The 23,134-nt window shown below is 38.1% G+C and overlaps 1 protein-coding gene across 1 annotated transcript in view; it reads right to left on the reverse strand.

Annotated features, from left to right (window-relative positions):
• DCHS2 (dachsous cadherin-related 2) overlaps window positions 1-23,134 on the reverse strand; it is a 226,811-nt gene that overhangs the window by 38,953 nt on the left and 164,724 nt on the right. The window contains exons 11-13 of the mRNA XM_072724890.1: window positions 21,477-21,611; window positions 21,061-21,270; window positions 14,399-15,256 (exon numbers count right to left, since the gene is read on the reverse strand). Of these exons, the coding sequence (XP_072580991.1) occupies window positions 14,399-15,256; window positions 21,061-21,270; window positions 21,477-21,611 (1,203 nt within the window). The remainder of the gene's footprint in view (window positions 1-14,398; window positions 15,257-21,060; window positions 21,271-21,476; window positions 21,612-23,134) is intronic.

The following is a 23,134-nucleotide window of genomic DNA, read 5'->3' on the forward strand; positions in this document are numbered from 1 at the left end:
AAACAATTTAAAAATGGCAGTAATAAGTCCTTCCTTGTCAGTAATGTTTAAACATGTAAATCAATGAAATTCTCCAATCAAGAATCATGGAATGGGGCAGCTTGGATGGCTTAGCTATTTAGCGCCGCCTTCAGCCCAGGGCCTGATCCTGGAGACCCAGGATTGAGTCCCACATCAGGCTCCCTGCATGGAGCCTGCTTCTCCCTCTGCCTGTGTCTCTGCCAATCTCTCTCTCTCTCTCTCTCTCTGTCTCTCATGAATAAGCAAAATATCCAAATAAAAAAAAAAAGAATCATGGAATGGCTGAATGGATTAAAAAAACCGATATCCAAGTACATACTGCCACCAAGAAACTAACTTTAGATATACAGACAGACATAGGCTGCAGGAGGAAAGATGGAAAGAGATATTCCATGCAAATAGTATCCAAGAGAAAACAAAGGTGGTTATACTTACAACAGACAAAATAGAGTTTAAGTCAAAAACTGTCATGAGACAAAGACAGAGTTATATAAAAGGTTTTTTTTTTCACCAGGAAGATTAAGTAATTATAAATATATGTGCAACTAATAGCAGAGCATCAAAATATATAAAGAAAACACTGACAGAATTGAAGGGAGAAACAGATAGTAACACAGTAATAGTAGAAGATTTCAATACCTCACTTTCAATAATGGATAGGTCAACCAGACAAAAGATCAATAAGATAACAGAGAACTTGAATAATATTATAGATTAATTGGACCTAACAGAACCCTACACAGAACCCTCCACCCAACAAAAGTAGAACACACATTCCCAAGTATATTACACATTCCCATATATATCCTCAAGTGCACATGGAACACTCTCCAGGATAGATTACATGTTAGGGCACCACACTACTGTTAACAAATTTAAGAATATTAAAATCATACCAAGTATCTTTTCTATGATGGAATGAAAGTAGAGATCAATAGCAATGGAAAACTGGAATACTCATAACACATGGAAATTAAATAACACACTCTTAAACAATTAGTAGGCCAAGGAAGAAATCTATAAGGTAATTAGATATTATCTTGAGACAAATGAAACAAAAGCACAACATACCAAACGTGGGCTATAGCAAAAGCAATACTAAGAGAGAATTTTACAGCCATAAATGTCTACATTAAAAAAAGAAGAAAGAGAGGCACCTGGGTGTCTCAGTTGGTTAAGCAACCAACTCTTGATTTTAGCTCAGGTCATGATCTCAAGGTCCTGGGATCGAGCCCCACATCTGGCTCTGTGTTCAACGGGGAGTCTACTTGAGGATTCTCTCTCCCTCTCCTTCTAGATCTCCCTCCCTCTCTTCTTCCCTCCTTCTCTCTCTCTCTCTCTGTTAAATAGATCTTTGGGATAAAAAGGAAGAAAAAGAAAGACTGCAAATCAATAACTTTACACCTCAAGAAACTAAAAAAAGGAACAAACTAAAACCAAAGTTAGCAGAAAGAAAGAAATAATAAATATTAGAACAGAGATAAGTGGAATAGAGAGGAAAAAAAACAAGAGGAAAATAATCAGTAAAACTAAGAATTTTTTTAAATCAGCAAAATTGACAAATTCTTAGCCTCGATAAAAAAGGTAAGAAGCCTCAAATTACAAATATCAGAAATTAAAAAGTAGATATTACAAATGATGTCACAGAAATAAAAAATATCATGAGACTACTACAAACAATGATACACCAACAAATAAGACAACCTAGGAGAAAAGAATACATTTCTGGACACACACATTCTATTGAATCTGAAGAAAGAGAAAAATCTGAACAGATATATAAGTGGTAAGGAGATTGAATCAATAATCAAAAACCTTCCCATAAAGAGAACCAGATGGTTTCACTGGTGAAAACCAATCTTTCATTAAAGATTAACACCAATCTTTCTCAAGCTCTTCCAAAAATTGAAGGCAACACTTGCAAATTTATTTTATAAGGCCAGCATTACTCTGATACCAAAACGAGAGACACCACAAGGAACCTATAATCTAGATGCAAAGATCCTCAATTCAATACTAGTAAACTGAATTCAACTGTACATTAAAAGGATCGTATGTCATAACAGTATAGGATTTATTCCTGGGATGCAATGATGGTTCAGTGTTTAATGTATGAAATTCAATCAATGTCATATACCACCTTAACAGAATAAAGTATAAAAATCACCTCAATACATCTCAATACATGCAGAAAAAGCATTTGGCAAAATTCAACACACTCATGATAAACACACTCAGTAAACTAGGAACATAAAGCAATTAGCATACATCATAAATAAAGGCCATAGAAGAAGAGCCCATAGCTCTAACAACCTACTCAACAGTGAGAGCAAAAAGCTTTTCATCCAGGAATAAGGCAAGAATGCCCACTTTCACCATTTCTATGCAGCATAGTACTGAAAGTCCTAGCCAGAGAAATCAGGCTTTGAAATTAAAAGCACCAAAATTGGAAAAAAAAAAAAAAAGAAAAGGATAAAATGATTCTTGTATTTAGTGACATGATCTTATATACATAGAAAACGCTATAGATTACACACACACACATACACACGGACACACAGACACACACACACACACTGCTAGAACTGATAAATGAATTCAGCAAAGTTGTAGAATACAAAATCACCACACAAAAATCAGTTGTGTTTCTATGCACTAACAGTGCATGATCTAGAAAAGAAATTAGGAAAACAATCCCATTTACAGTAGCATGAAAAAAAATTAAGATAAACTTAATCAAGGAGGTGAAATGGAAAAATATTGTGTTCATGGAGTGGAAGACTCACTATTATTGAAATGTTCACACCACCCAAAACAATCTATAGAATCAGTGCAATCCATATCAAATCCATATCAAAATCCCAAGGCATTTTTTACAGAAATAGAAAAAAACCTTTTAAAACTCATATGGAATCTTAAATGACTCTAACAGCCAAAACAATCCTAAGGAAAAGAAAGCTGGAGGCTTCACACTTACTAACTTCAACAGTACAGACTTACAGTAATCAAAACAATCTTGGCATAAAGATAAGAGACCAATGGAACAGAATAGAGATTCCAGAAAAAAACCATCATGCATATTTTCAAATGATCTTGGCAAAGGTGCCAATGCTACACAGTGGGGATAGGTTAGTCTCTAACAAATTGTATTGTATATCCACATTCAAAAGAATGTATTTGGACTTTTACTTTACCACATATTCAAAAAATTAAGTCAAAATGGATTAAAGACCTAAATGTAAGACATGAAACTGTAAATATCCTAGAAGAAAAGTTTCAGTGGGAAAGCTTCATGACCTTGGATTTGGCAATAATTTATTGGATATCACAGTAAAAATACAGGTAGCAAAAGCAAAAAAACAGATGAATGGGACTACATCAAAATGAAAAGTTTCTACACAATAAAACAAACCATCAACATAGTGAAAAGTCAACCTATGAAAAGGGGGAAAATATTTGCAAACTGTGCATGTGATAATGAGTTAATCTACAAAATACATAAGGTACTCCTACAACTCAAGAGCAAAAAAAATTTTTTTTAATGAACAAAGGACTTGAATAGACATTCCCCCAAAGAAAACAAAGATGACCAACAGGTTTTTTAAAAGATGCTTAACATCACTCATCATCAGGGAAATGCAAATCAAAACCACAATGAGGTATCACTTCACATCAGTTAGGATGGCCACTATAAAAGAAAAATAAAAACAAGAAAATAACAAGTATTGGTAAAGATATGAAGAAATTGGAATCTTTGGACACTGTTGGTAGGTGTTACAAAATGATGTACCCAGTATGGAACACAGTATAAAAGTTCCTCTAAAAAGTAAAATTACAGCTGTCATATGATCCAGAAATCCCACTGGGTATATATCCAGAGAACTGAAAATAGGCTGTCAAAGAGATGTCTGCACATCCATGTTCACTGCAATATTTCTTACAATAGCCAAGAGATAGCAACAACCTAAATGTCCTTTGATGGATGGATGAGTAGATAAAGAAATGTAGTATACACATATAGTAAAGTATTATTCAGTCTTTAAAAAGAAGGAAATCCTGGGGTGCCTGAGTGGCTCAGTTGGTTAAGCATCCTACTTTTGATTTTGGCTCAGGTCATGATCTCAGGGTCTTGGGCTTTGCCCTCAGCCAGGAGTCTGCTTGAGATTCTCTCTCTCTCTCCCTCTATCCCTCCCCCACCTCCTCCAATCCAGATCATGCACCCTCTTTTTCTCAAATAAATAAATCTTTTTTCAAAATAAGGAAATCCTGTTATAGGCACTGATGAACCTTGATTTCATGAATAACTCAGTCACAAAAAGACAATACTTCATGACTCCACTTATATGAGGTATCTAAAGTAGCCCTACACTTAGAAGCAGAAAGTAGAATGGCGATTGCTAGGGGCTGGAAGAAGGGGAAAGGTCTGTCGTTCAGTGAGTACAGAGTTTTAGTTTTGAAAGATGAAAATGCTCTAGAAATCTATTGCACAACAATGAAGTTATCACTTCTGTACAGTGCTCTTACAAATGGCTACTTATGATGGTAAATTTTGTTATGTATTTCTTACCACAATGAATAAAAGGAAGAAAAGTTGATTTTTTTCCGTCCCACCTTCCCATCATCAAAAATGACGGAACATATGTTACTAAAGCTTTCCAAAAAATTCACCCCTGAGATGAGACAAAGCATGGAAAATCTCAAAATAAATAATTTTCCATAATCTGTGAACAGATGAAAACCATGTTTTAAAACATAAATGGTATGTAATCTTGAACACATTTGCTTTTGCGAACACCTGAGGAAATAACAGAGGAAGCTACACAAAGTGCTTATTGACCTTTCGTGAGCTTTAGGAAAAGAGAGATGTGGAAGAAAGCCAGCAGAGAATTAATACATGAAATGAGAAGTAAACAAAATTAAGTCTGAAATGTATTTTTAATGGGATTACAGATTTTAGCGGCCAATTTTTTTTAAAAGAAGGATTATCTATAAATGGATTCAATCGTTTGAAATTCACTCATAGCAACTCAGAGAGAGGTGGGTGCTGAAGTGATCCCTTGACGTTCCTACAACCCCTCTAATTCTGTGCTTTACAGAAGATTTTATTTATTTAAAGCATGAGCTTGAGGGTTTTCAGTGTTGCTTCAATATCGGATCGACTCCAAATATGGTGTGCGGACCCGATGCTGCTAATCTCCCCTCATTTGTCAGTGATTCCCTGTCTAGTCTGCATCCCTAGGTTGATGACCAGACTTCAAATTCCCATCATTTTCAAGGACTATCCTTTTTCTCCTTTGCAGCTCCCAAGCCAGCCTGAATCCAGAGCCCGCACATGTCCAGAAAGAAAGGTTGCACAATTTTTCCAAACGAATGATTCTCGACTTTGGTTGTTAGATACCCAGCATATTTCCAATTACTTCAAGAAACAACGCAAATGCCTCAAAAAAAAATCTTAAAAATATGCTTTACTTAGATTAAAGAAATGCCTTTTAAGATGTTTTTAGCTGCCACATAATGATTACTCTAATAAACTATTTTAATGATTCCATTTGATTGTCATAGCTTTAGGGAGATGTATTGCTGACCTTAAAATACATGAATCCGAAACCAGGGTTCGACATCCAGAAATGATAGATACTAATTGAAAACAAAAAGGAAAGAAAGGAAATTCTGATATTTCTAAGTGTTTTATTCTGGTTTGTACTCAAATATAAATGACGTATCTTGGTAAACCTCACAGTGCTATAATCACAAATATCCAAATCTCTTCCAGCTTTCAAAAACAAAACAAAATGCCCCTCTGATCTTCAGGGCTCCTCAAGCTATTGGCACGTTCCTTTGTCACCCTTCATGGCCAAGCCTTGTGAAAACAGACTGAACTCGCCACCCCCACTTTGCTCTACATTTCATTGTATTTTGGCTTCTAAAATAAAGTTCTAGACACTTCATTCTCCCTACTGTTTACCATCCTCTCCAAAGTTGCTAAATTCTATTTGGCTGCACACAGTTTCTGTAAGCAGCCACAGATGACTCTGGAGTGCATTTAGGTGGTCTCAGCTCTTGGTCTCTCTTCTTGGCCAAATCCTGAACTGTTTCACCGAAGCAAACTTATTTTTCAGAGCTTCCTTTCTGGACTCTCCCACCTTCTTATGTTGCCAATTGTGTCATTTTCTCTTATTGTCTTGTCCTTTATATTTGATGCATGGACTTATCTTTTCAGACAGGCCTTCCTTTTTACTGTGTTCTCACCTCCTTATACCAAGGTGGCATCCTCAGATCATCTCAGGCAATACTCCTCAGTTCCATGGATGAGAGGTTCTTTGAGCTCTGGGTGACAGCCCACCACCTCATGCACTTCTGCTTTGGGGACAGACCTCCAACTGACCTAGTTGTCACCTTTTAGACCTTATCTTATCTAATCTCTGCTGCAGATCAGAAGTTGTTGGCCACTTCCGGCTTCTTAAATGTGTCACTTTCCCGCTCCCCTACCACACCAGAGACACAATCCAAGTGACCATCTCTAAACTTTATATACAAGGTGGGCTAGCTCTCTCACAAAGATGAAATGAGACCATTTCCAGTTTCAAGGAGCTTACAATATACAGCAGGGAAATACACACACAAACAGGCGATGGCTCTTTGCCCTCTGGGATCTCTACAACCCTCCAAGGAATTGTCACTGGTGCACATGCCAGCCCATCCACCTCAGTCTCCTTGGCAGATGCATTACTTCAACCTCTGTAAGATATTACCAGTACTTTGGATTTCTTCCAGGCCCTCTCTCCACCCCTACTACCCTTGGCTTGCATGCATAATTACATGGGAGTTTTTACCAATTCACAATGTCTGGTGTATCTTCAAGAATCTCATTTAATTGCTTGGGGGCTAGGGATGTCTGGGTAGCAGTAATTTTTAAAAGCTTCCCAGGTATCTCTACATGTGGGTTACCATAGTACCCTCCTAACTCAGATCTCTCCCCAGCTTTCACAAGACATCCAAAGTCAGCTGTTTTATCACTTTTTTGGTAATTTAGAGGCCATTAACATCGCACTAAAAAGCTCATGAGAGCCTCTTCAACTGTTTAGGATTAAAAAACAATTTTCTGATTAGGAGCTTGGCTTCCTGTGTCTTTTCTCCTAGAAAGAGAGACCAAGTTATCCTGGCATGATCATCGTCATCCACATGGCAATCAAAAACTGACATTCTGATCTACACATCAGTCTCCTTTATATTGGTTAGTACGTCCAAATCCTGGGAGAAGAACTCCTCAGTTTGTTAATAAGATAAGGTCTTGAGCCTATAATGGCTGAGGCCCAGATATGAGACTGGGGTTAATATGCAAAGATGAAAGCTGGCTTATGAGGTGTTTATCTTTTTTTTAATTAAAAAAAATTTAAAGATTTTATTTATTTATTTATTTGATAGGGAAAGAGAGAGAGCAAGCACAAGCAGGGGGAGCAGCAGAGGGAAAGGGGAAAGCAGCGCCCCCCCCCCCAACCGAGCAGGGAGTCCAACATGGGCCTTGATCCCAGGACCCTGAGATCACAACGTGAGCCAGAGGCAGACACTTAACTGAGCCATCAGCACCCCTTCTTTTTAAAAAAGATTATTTTTATTTATTTGAGAGAGACAGACAGAGGGAAGTAGGGGGAGGGAGAGAATCTCAAGCAGACTCCCCTCTGAGCATGGACCTCAAGATTGGGCCTGACTTGGCGGCTCAATCTCATGACCCTGAGATTATGACCTGAGCCAAAAACAAGAGCTGAGGCTTAACCTACTGAGACACCCAAGTGCTCTGAGATGTTTACCTTCTTCTGACCAGCTGACCCTGCCTAAGGCAGTCTTCTCTATCTCCTCCAAAGCTATCTTAGTCTTAGGTAAGGTGATGAAATTCCATACTGTTTGGAAATGGTTAGATAGCATTCATTCCAATGAGTTTCATTCCACATGTAAGACTGGCCTTAAATAAAATAATGAAAAAGGGATGACAGGGAATAATTGCTTCTCTTTTTTTTTTCATGATCATAAAAATGTATATGTTGGGGCCTGTCCCAAAGTCATTGATAACATAGATTATGGGAACTCTTCTAAAATTATGGGAATTTTGTCACCTTGGAAAGTCTAATTGTTATCTTGTTTGGAGAGAGAATGGAGCAGAATGGAATGGTAGGGCTTTAAAAAATTCTAAGTATTTTACCATTGTTACAGAATTGTTGTGTAATAACTGGTTGCTCTGGTAAGAATTTACACTCGGTGAATTTTAGAGAATTCTATAAAGTATTTGAGACAGAAGGAGGATAGCAATAAGAAGAATAAAAACAATGACTAGCACACTCTATGACTTCATTTAATCCTTACAGAAGCCCTGCGAGGAAATCCTTATCCCCTCCACTTTATAGGAGGAGAAAGAGAGCTCCTATACTGTGAGTGTGACCCATGTAGCTACACTAACTTCTATCACACCATACTCTACATATATGTGCCCAGCTTACCAAGAGTGAGAGCCAAAATTTAATGGATCAATTGCCAAAGGGCTAGAAGAAGGGGCTGTCCTCTGAACCATCGGAATCAGGTTTGTTTATGATACAAAATTAAATATACATAATTGACTACTTAGAATGCCCCTATGGATCATCATGTTTTAATTTTATCTCAAGCTCTTTAAGGTCTGAGTTTTAACTTTTAATCACAGTATCAATACAATTCATAATTTCATTTTCTTCCCCTCTTAGTCACTACAAGAAATGCATGAAGTTGTGAATTGTCCACACTGGGAATCGTAACCTCAGGATACCCAAAGCACTGGGAGTGAAACAAGAAATAAATGCTGGCTTCTGGAAGGTTCATTTCAATTACTTAATGGATTGAAACACCACAGACAAGAAAGTGGTTGATTTTTCACTTCAAAAAATTCAGGAAAGTTAGATTTCTCCTCATCTGGGTTGAAGAGGAACAATGGCAAGAGTAAAAAGAGGGGAATCACTTGGATTTCAACTCTTTCTTTCATGTTGCTATACGGGCAGCCTCTCTCTTACAGGCAAATGGTATCCTGGAGAGTGACTCTGTAAGTGCACATATCATGACCAACTCTTAAAGAAACTTTACCTATGAAAGATCTGCTTTTCAAATGGAAACTATGTACTGAACTATATATCATTTTAAGCAGTTGATGTTAAATTTAATGTTGTTAGTAGATGAAGGCAATGTTAACCAAAACTCAAACCTGTAGGCTTTCCAAGAAAGAAACGTTAAACAAATATAAATACATTGGAGTCATTTGTTTCAACTTTTTGAAAGATTTTATTTTCTTTTTTTAAGATTTTATTTATTTGTTTGAGAGAGACATAGAGAGAGGGAGAAGGAGAAGCAGAGAGCCCTACATGGGGCTCAATCTCAGGACCCCAGGATCATGACCTGAGCCGAAGGCAGATGCTTAACTGACTGAGCCACCCAGGTGTCCCTTAGCTTTTTATTTTCTTAAAAGAATATTTAAATGTAAAAATTAGTTTGGGATGATGAAAATTTATGATAAAAAATAATTCATTCAGGATGTCAAGTGATACCCACTGATAGGATAATCTGAATAACCCACAGAAAATTTAAACTTCCAATAGGCACATATTTTTAAATTTGAAAATAAAATTAAAAATTGAACACATACTTGGGAGGAAATAATGCTGGAAGCTATAAAAAGTTATTTATTAATTAATTTATATCAAGGCCACCCTAGCACTAATCAATGGATTTACAGTCTTTAAAACCACTGGAATTCAAAAGCAAAAAGAAAAAAATCACCTTCTGGTGCCTATGATATGATCCAACAGTCTGAACTGAATTTAGGTCCAGGCAAAGCTCTGGTCAGCTTGAAATGCCAATCAATATGTTGTGCACCTTGTCACTGTTATTCACAGGAGCTTAGGAAATCCAAGTGTAGGTTAGTTGTATCGAATCAAATTCAATAGTTTCTTTTTTTTTTTTAAGGTTTATTTATTTATTTATTTATTTATTTATTTATTTATTTATGAGAGAGAGAGAGAGAGAGAGAGGCAGAGACACAGGCAGAGGGAGAAGCAGGCTCCATGCACCGGGAGCCCGACGTGGGATTCGATTCTGGGTCTCCAGGATCGCGCCCTGGGCCAAAGGCAGGCACCAAACTGCTGAGCCACCCGGGGATCCCCAATTCAAAGGTTTCTTAACTGTCATCTTTTCCTTTTCTCTTTCTCCTTCCTATTCTATGCGTAATGTTTAGCTCCTTTCTCAATTTAGACTTTATGCCCTTTACACATGTCACAGTGTAGGTCCCAACCGTTGTTTCAGTCGTCTTGATATGTTTACCTACCTGAATGTTTGTGGATTCCATATGCTTGTGGTACTGCCAGAAGTATTTCTAGTCATCTTTTTTAGTAAGATTTAATAAATTGATTTTTTAGAATGTTAAGGTCTATTAAGATAACAGTCAAATTTAATTCAATAATTCTAAATACAAGAGGACTAAGAAGAACAATTCTCATCAGAGATCAAGGAAAACACAATGGTGTGGACAGCTGGATGAAGGCTTCCCATCCATTTATTCTTTAGCTTTTCTGATTTAATCTCAAATAGGAGGCCCATCATCAGAGGTAAGAAAGTAATTTGGTCCTCACCGTCTCCAGTCCTAACTTTTATCTCGGACTCGTTACTCTTAACCTTACTGACTAATCCCGATTGTGATGGCTGCGAGTGGACTGAAGGTGTACAGATTTGAGGTGATGCTGCCCGAGTGGTGGGCAACAGGCTAGAGTCAAGGTAGTCCTCTGCCAAACGGCTGCCTCCTATCAACAGGGTGAACCTGTGACCTACAAATGAATGGCACGTAGCAAAAAGAAAAACAGGTGCAAATCTTGTACTCCCATGGCAGTTGTTATTAGTGTTATTTTAATTCAGTCCTGAATTCAACCACAAATAGACTTACTAATCCATAACTTTTTTTTTTACTAATCCATAACTTGATTTCATATTGAAATGTTTTCTGTGGGGTGCCTTAGATATTGACTTATATTTAGGTTTAATTCTGCAAACAAACTGATCCTGGGTGAGTTGAGAAAGAATATTCTAACAATTAGGGAAAGCCCAGGCACATTACTTAATATTTAGAAATTTCATTCACTAATCTCAGAAAGTGTGATAACAGTGATGACTTCCCATGCTGATTCTTTTGAGGAATAATATATGTAATGCCTATTACTCTGGAGAATTTATATTGGATGTGAATGTGTACTAGTAGTGGTCAGAAACCCTATTATGAAGGACAACCAAATGAATTAAAGAGAAAACTACTTGAGTAAAACCTAAAGTGCCCCCAGTGGTTGGCGAGGCCCCACATGGTCTGTGAGTCCTTTTACTTCCTTTCCTATTATTCTTGTCTTTGCTTACTCTGTCCCAGCCACACATCCTCTTTGATTTTGTTTGAACAAACCAGGCAGGCTCCCACCACTTTTCTTTTTCCTTTTTTTTTCTGAAATCCTCTACCTCCTCTCTCTAGGTCTTTGCCCAAATGTGGCTGCTCCACGATGCCCACCCTTACCTACTATTTAAAACTGCAATCTGTCCCCTACTCCAGAGCTCCCAAGTCCCTCTTAACTTTGCTCTGCATTTTTTTTATTTGATAGCTCTTATCACCATCTAAATATAGTTATTTATTATGTTCATTGACACTGTCCCTCTATTCCTGCTAGACTGTAAGCCTCACAGGTGCCTGGGTGGCTTGGTGGCTTAAGCATCTTAAGCGTCTGCCTTCGGATCAGGTCATGATCTTGGGGTCCTGGGATCAAACCCAGGTCTGTGCCCTGCTCAGTGGGGAGCTGCTTCTTCCTCTCCCTCTCCTGCTCCCCCCGCTTGTGCCTTCTCTCTCTCTCTCTCTCTCAAATACATAAATAAAATCTTTGAGGGAAAAAAAAAAGAATGTAAGCTTCACAAGGACAAATTCGGGAATATAGCCCAGGAGACAGTACCTGGCACTTAATACTAATTAAAAAAATATATATGTGCAAGGAGCAAATAAAATATCTGAAAAGCAACTGTGTAGAGCAGTGGAGTGCTCCAGAAGGCAGAACTAGATTCATGGATAGACAGAAAGGAGGCAGAGCTGGGCCTCCAATATATGAATGACTTTCCAAGTAAGATTTTCCAACTTTGCCCTGCAGTCAAATCCTCAGTGGAGCTTGTTAAAAACAATTCCTGGCTCCCAGACCTAATGAGGCAGGCAGAAACTTCCCAGGTGGGTTACAGATCATTAGCTTCACACCCAATTTCAAGAACCACCCTTCTAAGTGCTCAGTCACCAAAATATTCAAGTAGAGACGATAAGACCACATGGCAAGGATGTTTAGAGAATGTTCATATTTGTACTGCAGAGGAAGGCTGGGCTCAAAGGTTCTGTATTTTATCAGATCAATTTAAAGATTAATATATTGTATTTTGTGTTCTATTATTTAGAAACTGTTTACTTTCCATCAGGTTCTGCTCTGGTGTTGGAATGTGTGCATCTTAAGAGTAATAGAAATACAGCCCGAGGAGTATATTTTATTGTTAAACATTTACTGCTTATGTGGAAGTCTCGTTACACACAAGAATAGAAGTTGGAAGTCACTATTATTTCATTTGATGCAGATGACTGCAATTTACTCTTAATTATGTTTAGAATCAATAAGAGGCCTTCTGAGGAAGTGACCTATGGGATAACCATAATTCTGAAAAGGGTCAAAAGTCAAGTTAATAATGTATAACTGAGGGATGCCTGGGTGGCTCAGTGGTTGAGCATCTGCCTTTGACTCTGGGTGTGACCCTAGAGTCCCAGGATCGAGTCCTGCGTCGGGCTTCCTGCAGGGAGCCTGCTTCTCCCTCTGCCTGTGTGTCTCTGCCTCTCTCTCTCTCTCTGTCCCTCATGAATAAATAAAATCTTTAAAAAAAGTAACTGAAAACAACCCTAATTTAATATTCAGTATTAAACTGAATATTCTTTTTTCATAGAGAAAGCAGTATGAAATGTGTAACAGGTATTTTCACTATGAAATTAGTAAGTCGATTTCAGAAAATGCAGGTTGTCTTTCAAGTAACAACTTGTGTAGGTATGGATAAAGTGAGATTGAATCATAACGGAATGACAAAACGCAAACAAAAAAATGTCACGAGCAGGTGCACAGCACACAGCACACCTTTAGCAACCAAACTCCTCCTCTTTGTGCTTTGCCTAGTTGGTGGAAAGAATCAGTAGATTCCTGTCTCCACTCTCTAGTTAGATATAATTACCCTGGTCAAATGTCTTTCAATTTACAAGTATCTACATGGGAGGGTTTTTTTTTTTCCACATTGCGTTAGAAAGATAATTAAAATTAGTTTTTATTTATGTTTCCCATTATGGCATAAATGTAAGGAAATAATTGGAAAATAATTTAGTGTCACTAGGAAAAACAGTTACTGTTCACAGAAGTCTGGTCTGAGCTGTGCTGAATTCTTTGGGGATCAGATATTACTGCATTGTTTGAAAGCCACTGCTGACTGTATCAAAATGAATGATAATAGTACTAGTAGTTTCTATTTACTACATGTTCACTATGTGTCAGATACTGTTTTAAGTGCTTTACATGAACCAGCTTATTCAGCCTCCAGAACCTAGTGAGGTAGGCATGATTCTTATTCCTAATTTATGGATTAGGAAACTGAGGCTCAGAGGATGCAGCTGCCCAAGGAGGAACAGTGGCTGAATTTGGATTTAAACTCGGGCAGAGGGGATCCCTGGGTGGCTCAGGGGTTTAGCGCCTGCCTCTGGCCCAGGGCGTGATCTTGGTTCCTGGGATCAAGTCCCACATCAGGCTCCCTGCATGGAGGCTGCTTCTCCCTCTGCCTGTGTCTCTGCCTCACTCTGTGTCTCTCATGAATAAATAAATAAAATCTCTTTAAAAAAATAAAAAATAAAAAAGATAATAAATAAACTCTGGCAGAGCCCAAGCATTTAACCACAACCTACCTCCTCTTTTATTGTATTGCTAAGAAAGTACTTTAGGAAATATACACTTGTTAAGGAATTCAGATACATTTAAATAAAAAGAATTTTTAATTGTAAGCCTAAATTAACTGAAACTTCAAAAGCCCTAAATGATTTATTTTTCAGTATTTTTACTCTTTGTTATCTATAAAGGTGTGTGTGTGTGTGTGTGTTTCACTGTATTTGAAGGTACTGTGCTAATACTGTACTATGGATGAACATCGGCATATCAAAAATTGGCTGAACTCAGAAATTGGCTACTTAATCTCCAACAGCACTCCTGTTGTATAATTGTTAGTTTTAAGCATTTTGCCAAATCAGGTACAACATACAAAAACTTGAGGGGACACTCACCTGCATCACAATTTTCGGTCACAGTCCCTGTATATAGAGGGTGACTGAAGGAAATCTTGACATCTTCTCCTTCCATGTGAACAACCAAGAGGCCAGTGGCCATCCTAGCTGGGACCCCCTGGTCCCTAACTTTTAACTGCAGCCAGATTGGAAAATATTCTGAAGATGTGTGGTGCTGAAGTTGAACTTCTCCTGTATACTTATCAATAGAAAACATTGACTGGGTCTCTGCAAAACTAAAAACAACAGTTCCATTGGGTCCCAAGTCTGGGTCACTGGCTGTCAGAACAGCAGTTGTCTGGTTAGTAGGTGCCTGGGGGGCAAGAAAAATTTCAAAGGGGTTCTGCTCCCAAACTGGATCATTGTCATTAACATCCGTGACATGTACTTTTATAATTACTGTGGTGCTTCTAGAGCCCTGGACACTACAGTCTCTGGCCACAGCCCTAAATGTGTGCTGAGATCTGGCTTCTCTGTCCAGGGTGTGGCGGGTTCTCAATGCACCTGTCACAGGATCAATGGTGAATGCATCAGAAGCCTCATCCACTAGAAAATACTCAGTTTGTCCATTCAGACCTTCATCCCTGTCCACAGCAGACAGCATAAGAACCACTGTTCCCACCTGGGCATCTTCTCTCACAGAGGCCTGGTAAAGCAGAGTGGGGAAGGAAGGGCCATGGTCATTGTCATCCAAAACTTTAACCTGCAACTGCACTAGAGAGCTCCTTGGTGGATCCCCCAGGTCAGAGCACAAGATGACTAGGGTAAAATTGCTGACTTGCTCCCGGTCCAAAGCTCGAGTGGTTGAGAGTTCTCCTGATGTTTCATTAATAGCAAAGTATTCATCAGTATTTCCATCTGTTAAAGAAAATAAATTCAAACTCAAATTTCATTTGAATTGAAGTAGCAGCCCTCTGCTAGGTATATATACTTATACATATGATTCATATATATACGTATATATGATATATATCAGTCATACATATGATGAAACATATACATATATAAACATATATATATAATCCTATATATATATAGGATTCATTCATCAACAAATATCTGTTTCATGATTATTACATCCAGCATTTTTATAACTATTGAGGATATAACAGTGGACATGATAAAGGCCCTGCCCTCATGAAGCTTCTATTATCAGAGGATAAACAAAATAATATAATTCAATATCCATCTTAATTCAAATAATTAGAACACTTGCTTGGACTGATTTGCAGCAGTATGGATTTTTGTGTATGTATTCACAACTTTTTATTTTCATATATTTTCCTCTTGAATGACTAAAATGTTTGTTTTATTTGAAATAATACCAGATGGGATAAGAAACAGGATATTATGTCGTTTTTTAGATATCAATAACAAATGAACAGATTCATAGTAGTAATGTGGACACATTGATTCTCTTCTACATTCCCATGAACCTTGTGCATGAATCATGACACTTCTATAAGAGACAGGAGAATTTTTGTCTATTTCTTCTCCAACATAAGGAAGGATGATATGTTTATTCTTCTCTGTATTCTCCAAAAAAATCTTCCCTTTCCTATTGCCCATGGCACCAAGCAGAATTAAATTTAAGCCCGAACACAGAGACAAAAAAAAAAAAAAAACAACCTTCAAAGACATTTTATTTTTTTTTTTAATTTTTTTTATTTATTTATTATAGTCACAGAGAGAGAGGCAGAGAAATAGGCAGAGGGAGAGAAGCAGGCTCCATGCACCAGGAGCCCGACGTGGGATTCGATCCCAGGTCTCCAGGATCGCGCCCTGGGCCAAAGGCAGGCGCCAAACCGCTGCGCCACCCAGGGATCCCCCTTCAAAGACATTTTAAAGTCATTCTAAAAATTAGGAGAAATGCAGTTCAGTGACTCGCTGGCAACATCTTGGGCAAGGGGCATATTCTTGGATGAGATGCACCATTCCAAACAGAGTGGGAATGGTGTGTCTGCTAGGGGCATAAGGGGAAAGAAGCAGAACAGCATTCAAGAAAACAACAGCCAGAAGTAGGGTTGGAGGCTGAGGAGAAGCACTTGCATTTGTATTTTGTTCATAAAACACAACTAATTTGTACCAAATATAGGGGTGATCAGATAAATCTACATTTCTGTGGCATTTGTAGTTGATAAAATGATGCATTCACTCAGCAAACATTTAAGGAGAACCTGCCACATGCCAAGTATGTGCTGGGTGCTGGGAATGCGAGGACAGTAAGGCATGATCCCAGTGTGCAAGAATTTACAGTCCAGAAAGAACCTGGGTCAGTACTGAGTCAGTACTGGGACATTAAAGTGAAAATCATATGCACAGGGCACCCAGGAGCACAGAGGAAGGGTGCACAGTCCTGTGTGAGGATGGGCAGGAATGTTTATTACAAAAAGTGACATCAGAACTGGTTTCTAAAGCAGAGGAAGCCTGGCTAAGAGTTTTGGAAAGTGTGTTCTATGCAGAGGGGAGAGCCTGAGGGAAGTCTTAGGACTATGGGAACTAAAGGCTGCAAATGTTTTCATGTAGTTAGAACACAGGGTTTCCTGGGGATTTGTGTGCAGAGGGTAGGGAGACAGTTGACAGGCGGGAAGACTCAGATTTAGGAGATAAGCAGGGGGCTAAGTCATGAAGCACGCTGTGTACACTGCTGAAGAGTCTACCTCGACATCCATAGGGAGCTCCTGAAGGATTTGAGAAGGGAAAGGGTCATGAGTCACATTTTCTGCTTTTGGAAGGGAGCTGGACAGCAATGACAAAGCTGGGTTAGAACATAGTTAGGGGGCTATTGCAGTACTCTGCTTGAGCAGCCGGGAGGTTCTAAATGAATACGTGCATAGAGGAAGTAGACACATCCCAAAGACATTAAGGACAAAAGTAAGGAGTAAGGGATGAAGGATTCATGATGGGGCTTGGGTGAAAGAGTGAAGTTGTGTTTAAAATGAGGTCAGAGTACCCTTGGGGTCATATGAAGTTTTCTAAGAAGTATCTGGAAACTAGTAGTTTTAAGGTAATTCCCAGAAGCCTAGTTTACGTATTCTTACTACGAAAATTGTTCTGCCTGAGAAATCCCCTAAAATCACATGAGTCTGTCTTTTCCACATTCTGTAATGTTGTTACCTCTAGCATATCTTCTCTAGTCTATCTCTTGAGCATGGTGCCTTGGCAGGTGACTTTGCTGGTGCAGGGTGCTTCTGGAAAGATTCTAAGTCTCCCAGTGTCTCAGGGTGCAGGACTCTCAGCTGTGGGCCTGACCTAAGAGTCTGGGCCTGACCTTTGGCTTGGGCAGGGCTGGTGGGAATGAGGGAAAGTAAGGGGCATGGCCTGGCCTTGAACAGAAGCCTTCCCCTGCCTGGGAAGTATATGTATGTTTTTTTAGAAGTTCACGTATATTTTTTTATTCTATTTGATACTTTTAAAAGGTGACAGCTGTTTGTTTTAACATGCCGATATTTATAATATTCTGAGCAATACTAGTTCAACTTCTAATAAAAATTTTTAGTCAATTACTTGAAAAAAAAAAAAACATGTGCTGGGAATACATGGTTTTTCAAGATTCCACTAAGGATAAGTTGAGCAAGGTGTCTGGCAGAGACTCTAGGAGATCCTGAGTGCGGAGTACAGTTGGGGACACACTGGTAATGCGATGTTGTTGGGCATAACAACTGGGTTCTTGAGATGAAACAATTTGAAATGAGAGGGAAAGAAGTGGGTGTGCTAGGGTGAAAAAAAAGATTGGTGAATGTCTGGTCTGGCTTTGCCATTTGAGTTGGCTTCTCCCTTCACTCTGCTCTATCTATTTTATCACTCTCTAAACTGTTGAGACCTGATAATAATGCAAAGATTCTTGTCCACAAATGCAAATTAATTATGTAGTGCAGTGTCTTTGGTTATTGTCCTGCAGGTAGACCTCCTCTACATTTCAGAACTCCTTATTTCCTGGGTGTGCGAGTTGTGTGTGTGTGTGTGTGTGTGTGTGTGTGTCTATCTTGGGATTCTCTTGGACCAATTTTAACATCTTTTTGTTTGCTCATTAATCAATGGCTTAAATAAAAAAATCTTTGGCAACTGTTATTTCATTTTTGTATGAAAGTCATTATTTTACTTTTTTTAAAATGCCCCTTTTTATTTTAATATTTTATTTAAATTCAATTTGCCAACATATACTATAAAAATGTCCTTTAATGGGGCTTAGATTTCAGATGCAGATAAAGATAAGGAGATATAGGGGTGCCAGTGGTGGCTGAAGATGAGGATGGGATGAAATGACGCAGTAAGAGTATGTCTATAAGAAAAGTAAAAGAATAAGCACAAAACACCCAGGAAACTCCAATAAGTCAGAGAACCATCCACAGAACAAGTACATTGGGAAGGCTTGTCTAGGAAGGCAGATGAAGGATCAGGAGAAAGTGACTTTCTGAAGTCAAGGTGGAATCAAGGGTCCAGATCATGGTGCATAAAGGCATAAAGCAGTACGATTAAATTAAGAAGTGACAAGGAGGGACATCTGGGTGTCTCAGTCTGTTAAACATCTGCCTTAGGCTCAGATCATGATCTCAGGGTCCTGAAATCCAGCCCTGAGTCAGGCTCCCTGCTCAGCGGGGAGTCTGCTGCTTCCTCTGCCCTTCCCCCGGCACACTCTCTCTGTCTGTGTCTCTATCTCAAATAAATAAAATCTTTTTTTCTTAAAAAAAAAAAAGAAGTGACAAGGATCCACTGGATTTAGCAACAGCAAGATCCCAAGTATCTTTTAGCAGGGGTAGTTTCATTGGAATATACATTATAGCAGGCTAAGAAATGAAAGTAAGGTAAAGATACAGAAACCAGAGTGTACACAACAATTTTTAAGAAGCCAGATTGTGAAGGAAAAGAGACAGTGAAGGGATACACCTGAGGGAAGACTTATTTCAAGATGGGAAGGATTGATAAATATTGATGGGTAAAACCAATAGAAGGGGAAACTGACAGTATGGGGAAAAGAAGAAAATGAACAAATACTGATGCAGTGATGGGTGGCACTCTGGGGATTGTTTGTAATCAGTGCCTGACAAGATAGACACAGAATTTCAGAGTAAGCATTTAGAAAATCTTACAGAGACTTGACGGAGTTATTTTATGTCTGCATAATACCATCACAGATTTATAACTCTGGGGCTTGCACTTTGTATGCCTTGTGTTTTTTCTCCTCAGAGTAATTCATATTTATCGCATTTTACAAAAGTTTCAGCGCACAACAGATCGAAAATTAAAAAAAAAAATAGATCCAAACCCTGGTCCTTAATCACAGATTGTTTGGGAAGTTCTAGAAAACAAGCAGAGTTTACAAAGGAAAGAAAGTACCCAATGCAAAAGAAGCAAAATTGGGCTTGCTTATACAAATTAGTTTGAAAGGGCATTGTTCTTCTAGATGACAATACACATATGCCCTTGGATGTAATAACTCCACTTCATTTATCATAAGGAAATAATTGGGTAAGTGTTCAACTGCAGCATTTTTATAATAATACGACTGCTATTATGGTCAATATCTAAAAGACCATAAAAGGGAATGGATGAAATAAGTGATATTTTACATATGCAGCAATAAGAGACATCATTTGAAATGCTAACATATATGTATATTTACTGATATGAAAAGATCACATAGTATATTTAAAAAGGACTTAAAAATGAGGTAACAAGATAGCATATATAAATTGTCCAATATATGTAAAATTGATGTCTCCATTCACTAAGGTTCATGGAGAAGTGTGTTTCAAAACAAATGAGTTACCTCTGCAAGAGACAAATTTTTGTTTTCCATAAATCTGTATATATTTTCTATGCTATTGCAATTATGTATCATCTTTATAATTAGTCAAAAAGGCAATAAAGCCATTCTTATTTTGGAGTAAAATTGATGGCATGTAGAAAACCACTGGTTATGGATTTTTAGCAAATAGAAAGCGATAGCTTTCAGAAGCTAGTCCCACAACTGTTTTTACAAGAGCTGAAAGCAGCTTCTCCCCATCAGATGCAGTCTCTGAAGCATTACTTTCTCCTCAACTTTTATCATTCCACGTGCATGCCGACATACGCCAAAAATCAGATTCTTCGATAACTTTTTCTTTTAGATGAATAAGAAGATGTGGCTCTCTCCATACAAATGCTAACGAGATTTTGCCAGAAAGTTTTGTGCCTCTGTTTCAAAGGGAGCAATATCATAAAATGATCTTCTGGGTAGAATTTCCTACAGACTCTGATCAAGGGTGGGATGTGGTTGTAGATCTTAAGTGTTACGCTGGTATTCAGATCTAGGAACTGTCTATTTCTGTGTCCTCTAGGTTCCATTTAAGAAAGAACTAACAGAAGTCTTGATGGCTCAAAATAATAAAAATATTAGTGATCATATGAAAGACACAAAAATAGAAAAAAAAAAGTTATGTGTTCCATCTGCACATCCAGTAATGTTACCCTAGAAAAATTTACCAGAGTTGTTGAGGGGAGATTTAGGAATTTGAAAGCCAGTGGCTCAGGGTGTCTGTGGAAAGGACACACGTGCCACCAAACAGCCCTTACTGAGTGTGTATTCTTTAGACACTGCAACACACACCACATAGAGAATAACCACCGGGGTGCTCCTCGGAGTATGTTCTGAGGGGAATTTTTGCGGAGCAAATACTTACCAATTATGTGATATCTGACAGCTCCATTATGGCCAGCATCCATATCAGAAGCCAAGACAGTGTAGAGAACCCCTGGCTCTTGGTTTTCCAGAACCTCGACGTTGTGACCAGGGACAGTAATATCCGGTGCGTGGTCATTTTCATCTTCTACAGTACAGAGAATTGTTGTGGTGCTGGATAAAGAAGGCACCCCTCCATCTCGTACGAGTACTGATATGAAATAGAAGGTGGCACAGATTGTGGCCATTAATTCATGCCTAGAATATATTGCCCCAAGGAGACCGCATCAGACCAAACTAACTGGTAGCACTGGGTCAATGACATTGTGCTTAAAGACACTCTACAGAAATGTAAAATTTCACCACTAACCTCCTGCTGCCTACTTTTGTTTATTAGCATAGTCGGGGATCCCTTACCTCGAAGCTTGAAAACTTCCTGAACCTCTCTGTCAAGTGTGGCTGTCGTTACTACCTCTCCGGTGTCAGGATTTATCTTGAACAACCCAGATGAAGCACCTGGCATGATTTCAAACTGAAACTTGGAATTGATTCCTTGAGAAAAATATAAAGAAAAACTTACTAATTAGCTCTCTGGAAACCATGTTAGGCCATAGATGAAAAAGGCAAGATACTAAACAACCTTCAAATAAAGGTAAAACACACACACACACACACACACACACACACACACACACACACACACCTTTTGCTGTTCTTGCTAAATAAAAGCCTCATGGGCTGAAATGCTTGATTTTCAAAAGTCTTAGGAGACTTCCCCACAGTGAATGCTTAAGATTTTTTCCCTCCCATAAAAAATTTCTTATGAGTGCGCAACCCTACAATATATTCCTAATTACTCCTTCTAACACCCCTGATTGTGATTTAATGACATAATTGTAAGCTTAGGGGGCAAATGACAATTTCTGTAGATCGACCTCTACTTAAAAGCTTGTACTTGGTTATGTTCGATTTATTCTCCAGCACAAGAGGCAAGCACATAGGCTTGCTTATATGCATATTTTTGTTTTATTTTCTACTTAGTATTTAGTCTCCTATCTGGAGTGAGAGGTGTGGTGCCACATTAGCATGCATTTTGAAAACAACGCTTCCTATTTTTTTGTGGTCTCATGTCTTCTCTGAGAAAAATATCATGTCATTTCCAACACTGATTACGAAAATCATTCATGCCATTAATTTAATGAGTTCATCCCACACTCTTGTAGCTTATTTGCATCTTATACGAGTCTCTTTTAATTATTTTCCTATCTTTTTTCTTCACTTACAATAATCTACAAATAGACATGAATAGACGTAGTACTCAAAACATATGATTTCATACTTCAACAGAAGATAAAATACATTTTTTGGCATTAACAAAAAACAAGAACAAATTTCAACTACAGATCCCATCTTTCCAGCCTTAAAAATTTTCATTCCACTATTTACTGGATATAATACAGGACTGAGTGCCGGAGGGAGCAGAATGGAAGTCTAGTTTTATGTAAGAATGAATATGCGTGTCTTCTTACTCTGTCACTTGAAAGGATATTTGACATAGTCTTCAGGCATATTAATGACCTTAAGAGGAAAAAAAAGCCTAATAAAATATAATCAATATATTTGATTTGGTATGGTCAGAGGTCACCAAAAAATACCAGTCAGTAGACATTAGGCACATTACTCCATTAATGATTATTTAATAAACATAGTGATTATTTTGGTCACATAATGGTCACATAATCTCTTCTACAGCCAAGACAAAAATTCTAAAAATCCCAAGTAAAATTTGTTATTCCTGTCTGTCTCTTTGTACATTAGGAAAATGGAAACAATACCATCTCACACCTACTTTCCTGTTCCTCAAATACTTGGTGAACAAAAATAGATGTCAAGCACAGTGCTATTTGCCCAAAAGATGGCAGTGAATCAAACAGATATGGCCTCTGCCTTCAGGGTACTTACATGGAGAACAGCACCTTTTAATTTGGGACCCTTTATTTTTGAAATCAATTCACTCATTTGTTATATGATTTTATCATACATTATGCATTATGTTATATTTTATATATTACATT

Source organism: Vulpes vulpes, chromosome 10 (assembly GCF_048418805.1).
Source record: "Vulpes vulpes isolate BD-2025 chromosome 10, VulVul3, whole genome shotgun sequence".
Classification (NCBI taxonomy): domain Eukaryota; kingdom Metazoa; phylum Chordata; class Mammalia; order Carnivora; family Canidae; genus Vulpes; species Vulpes vulpes.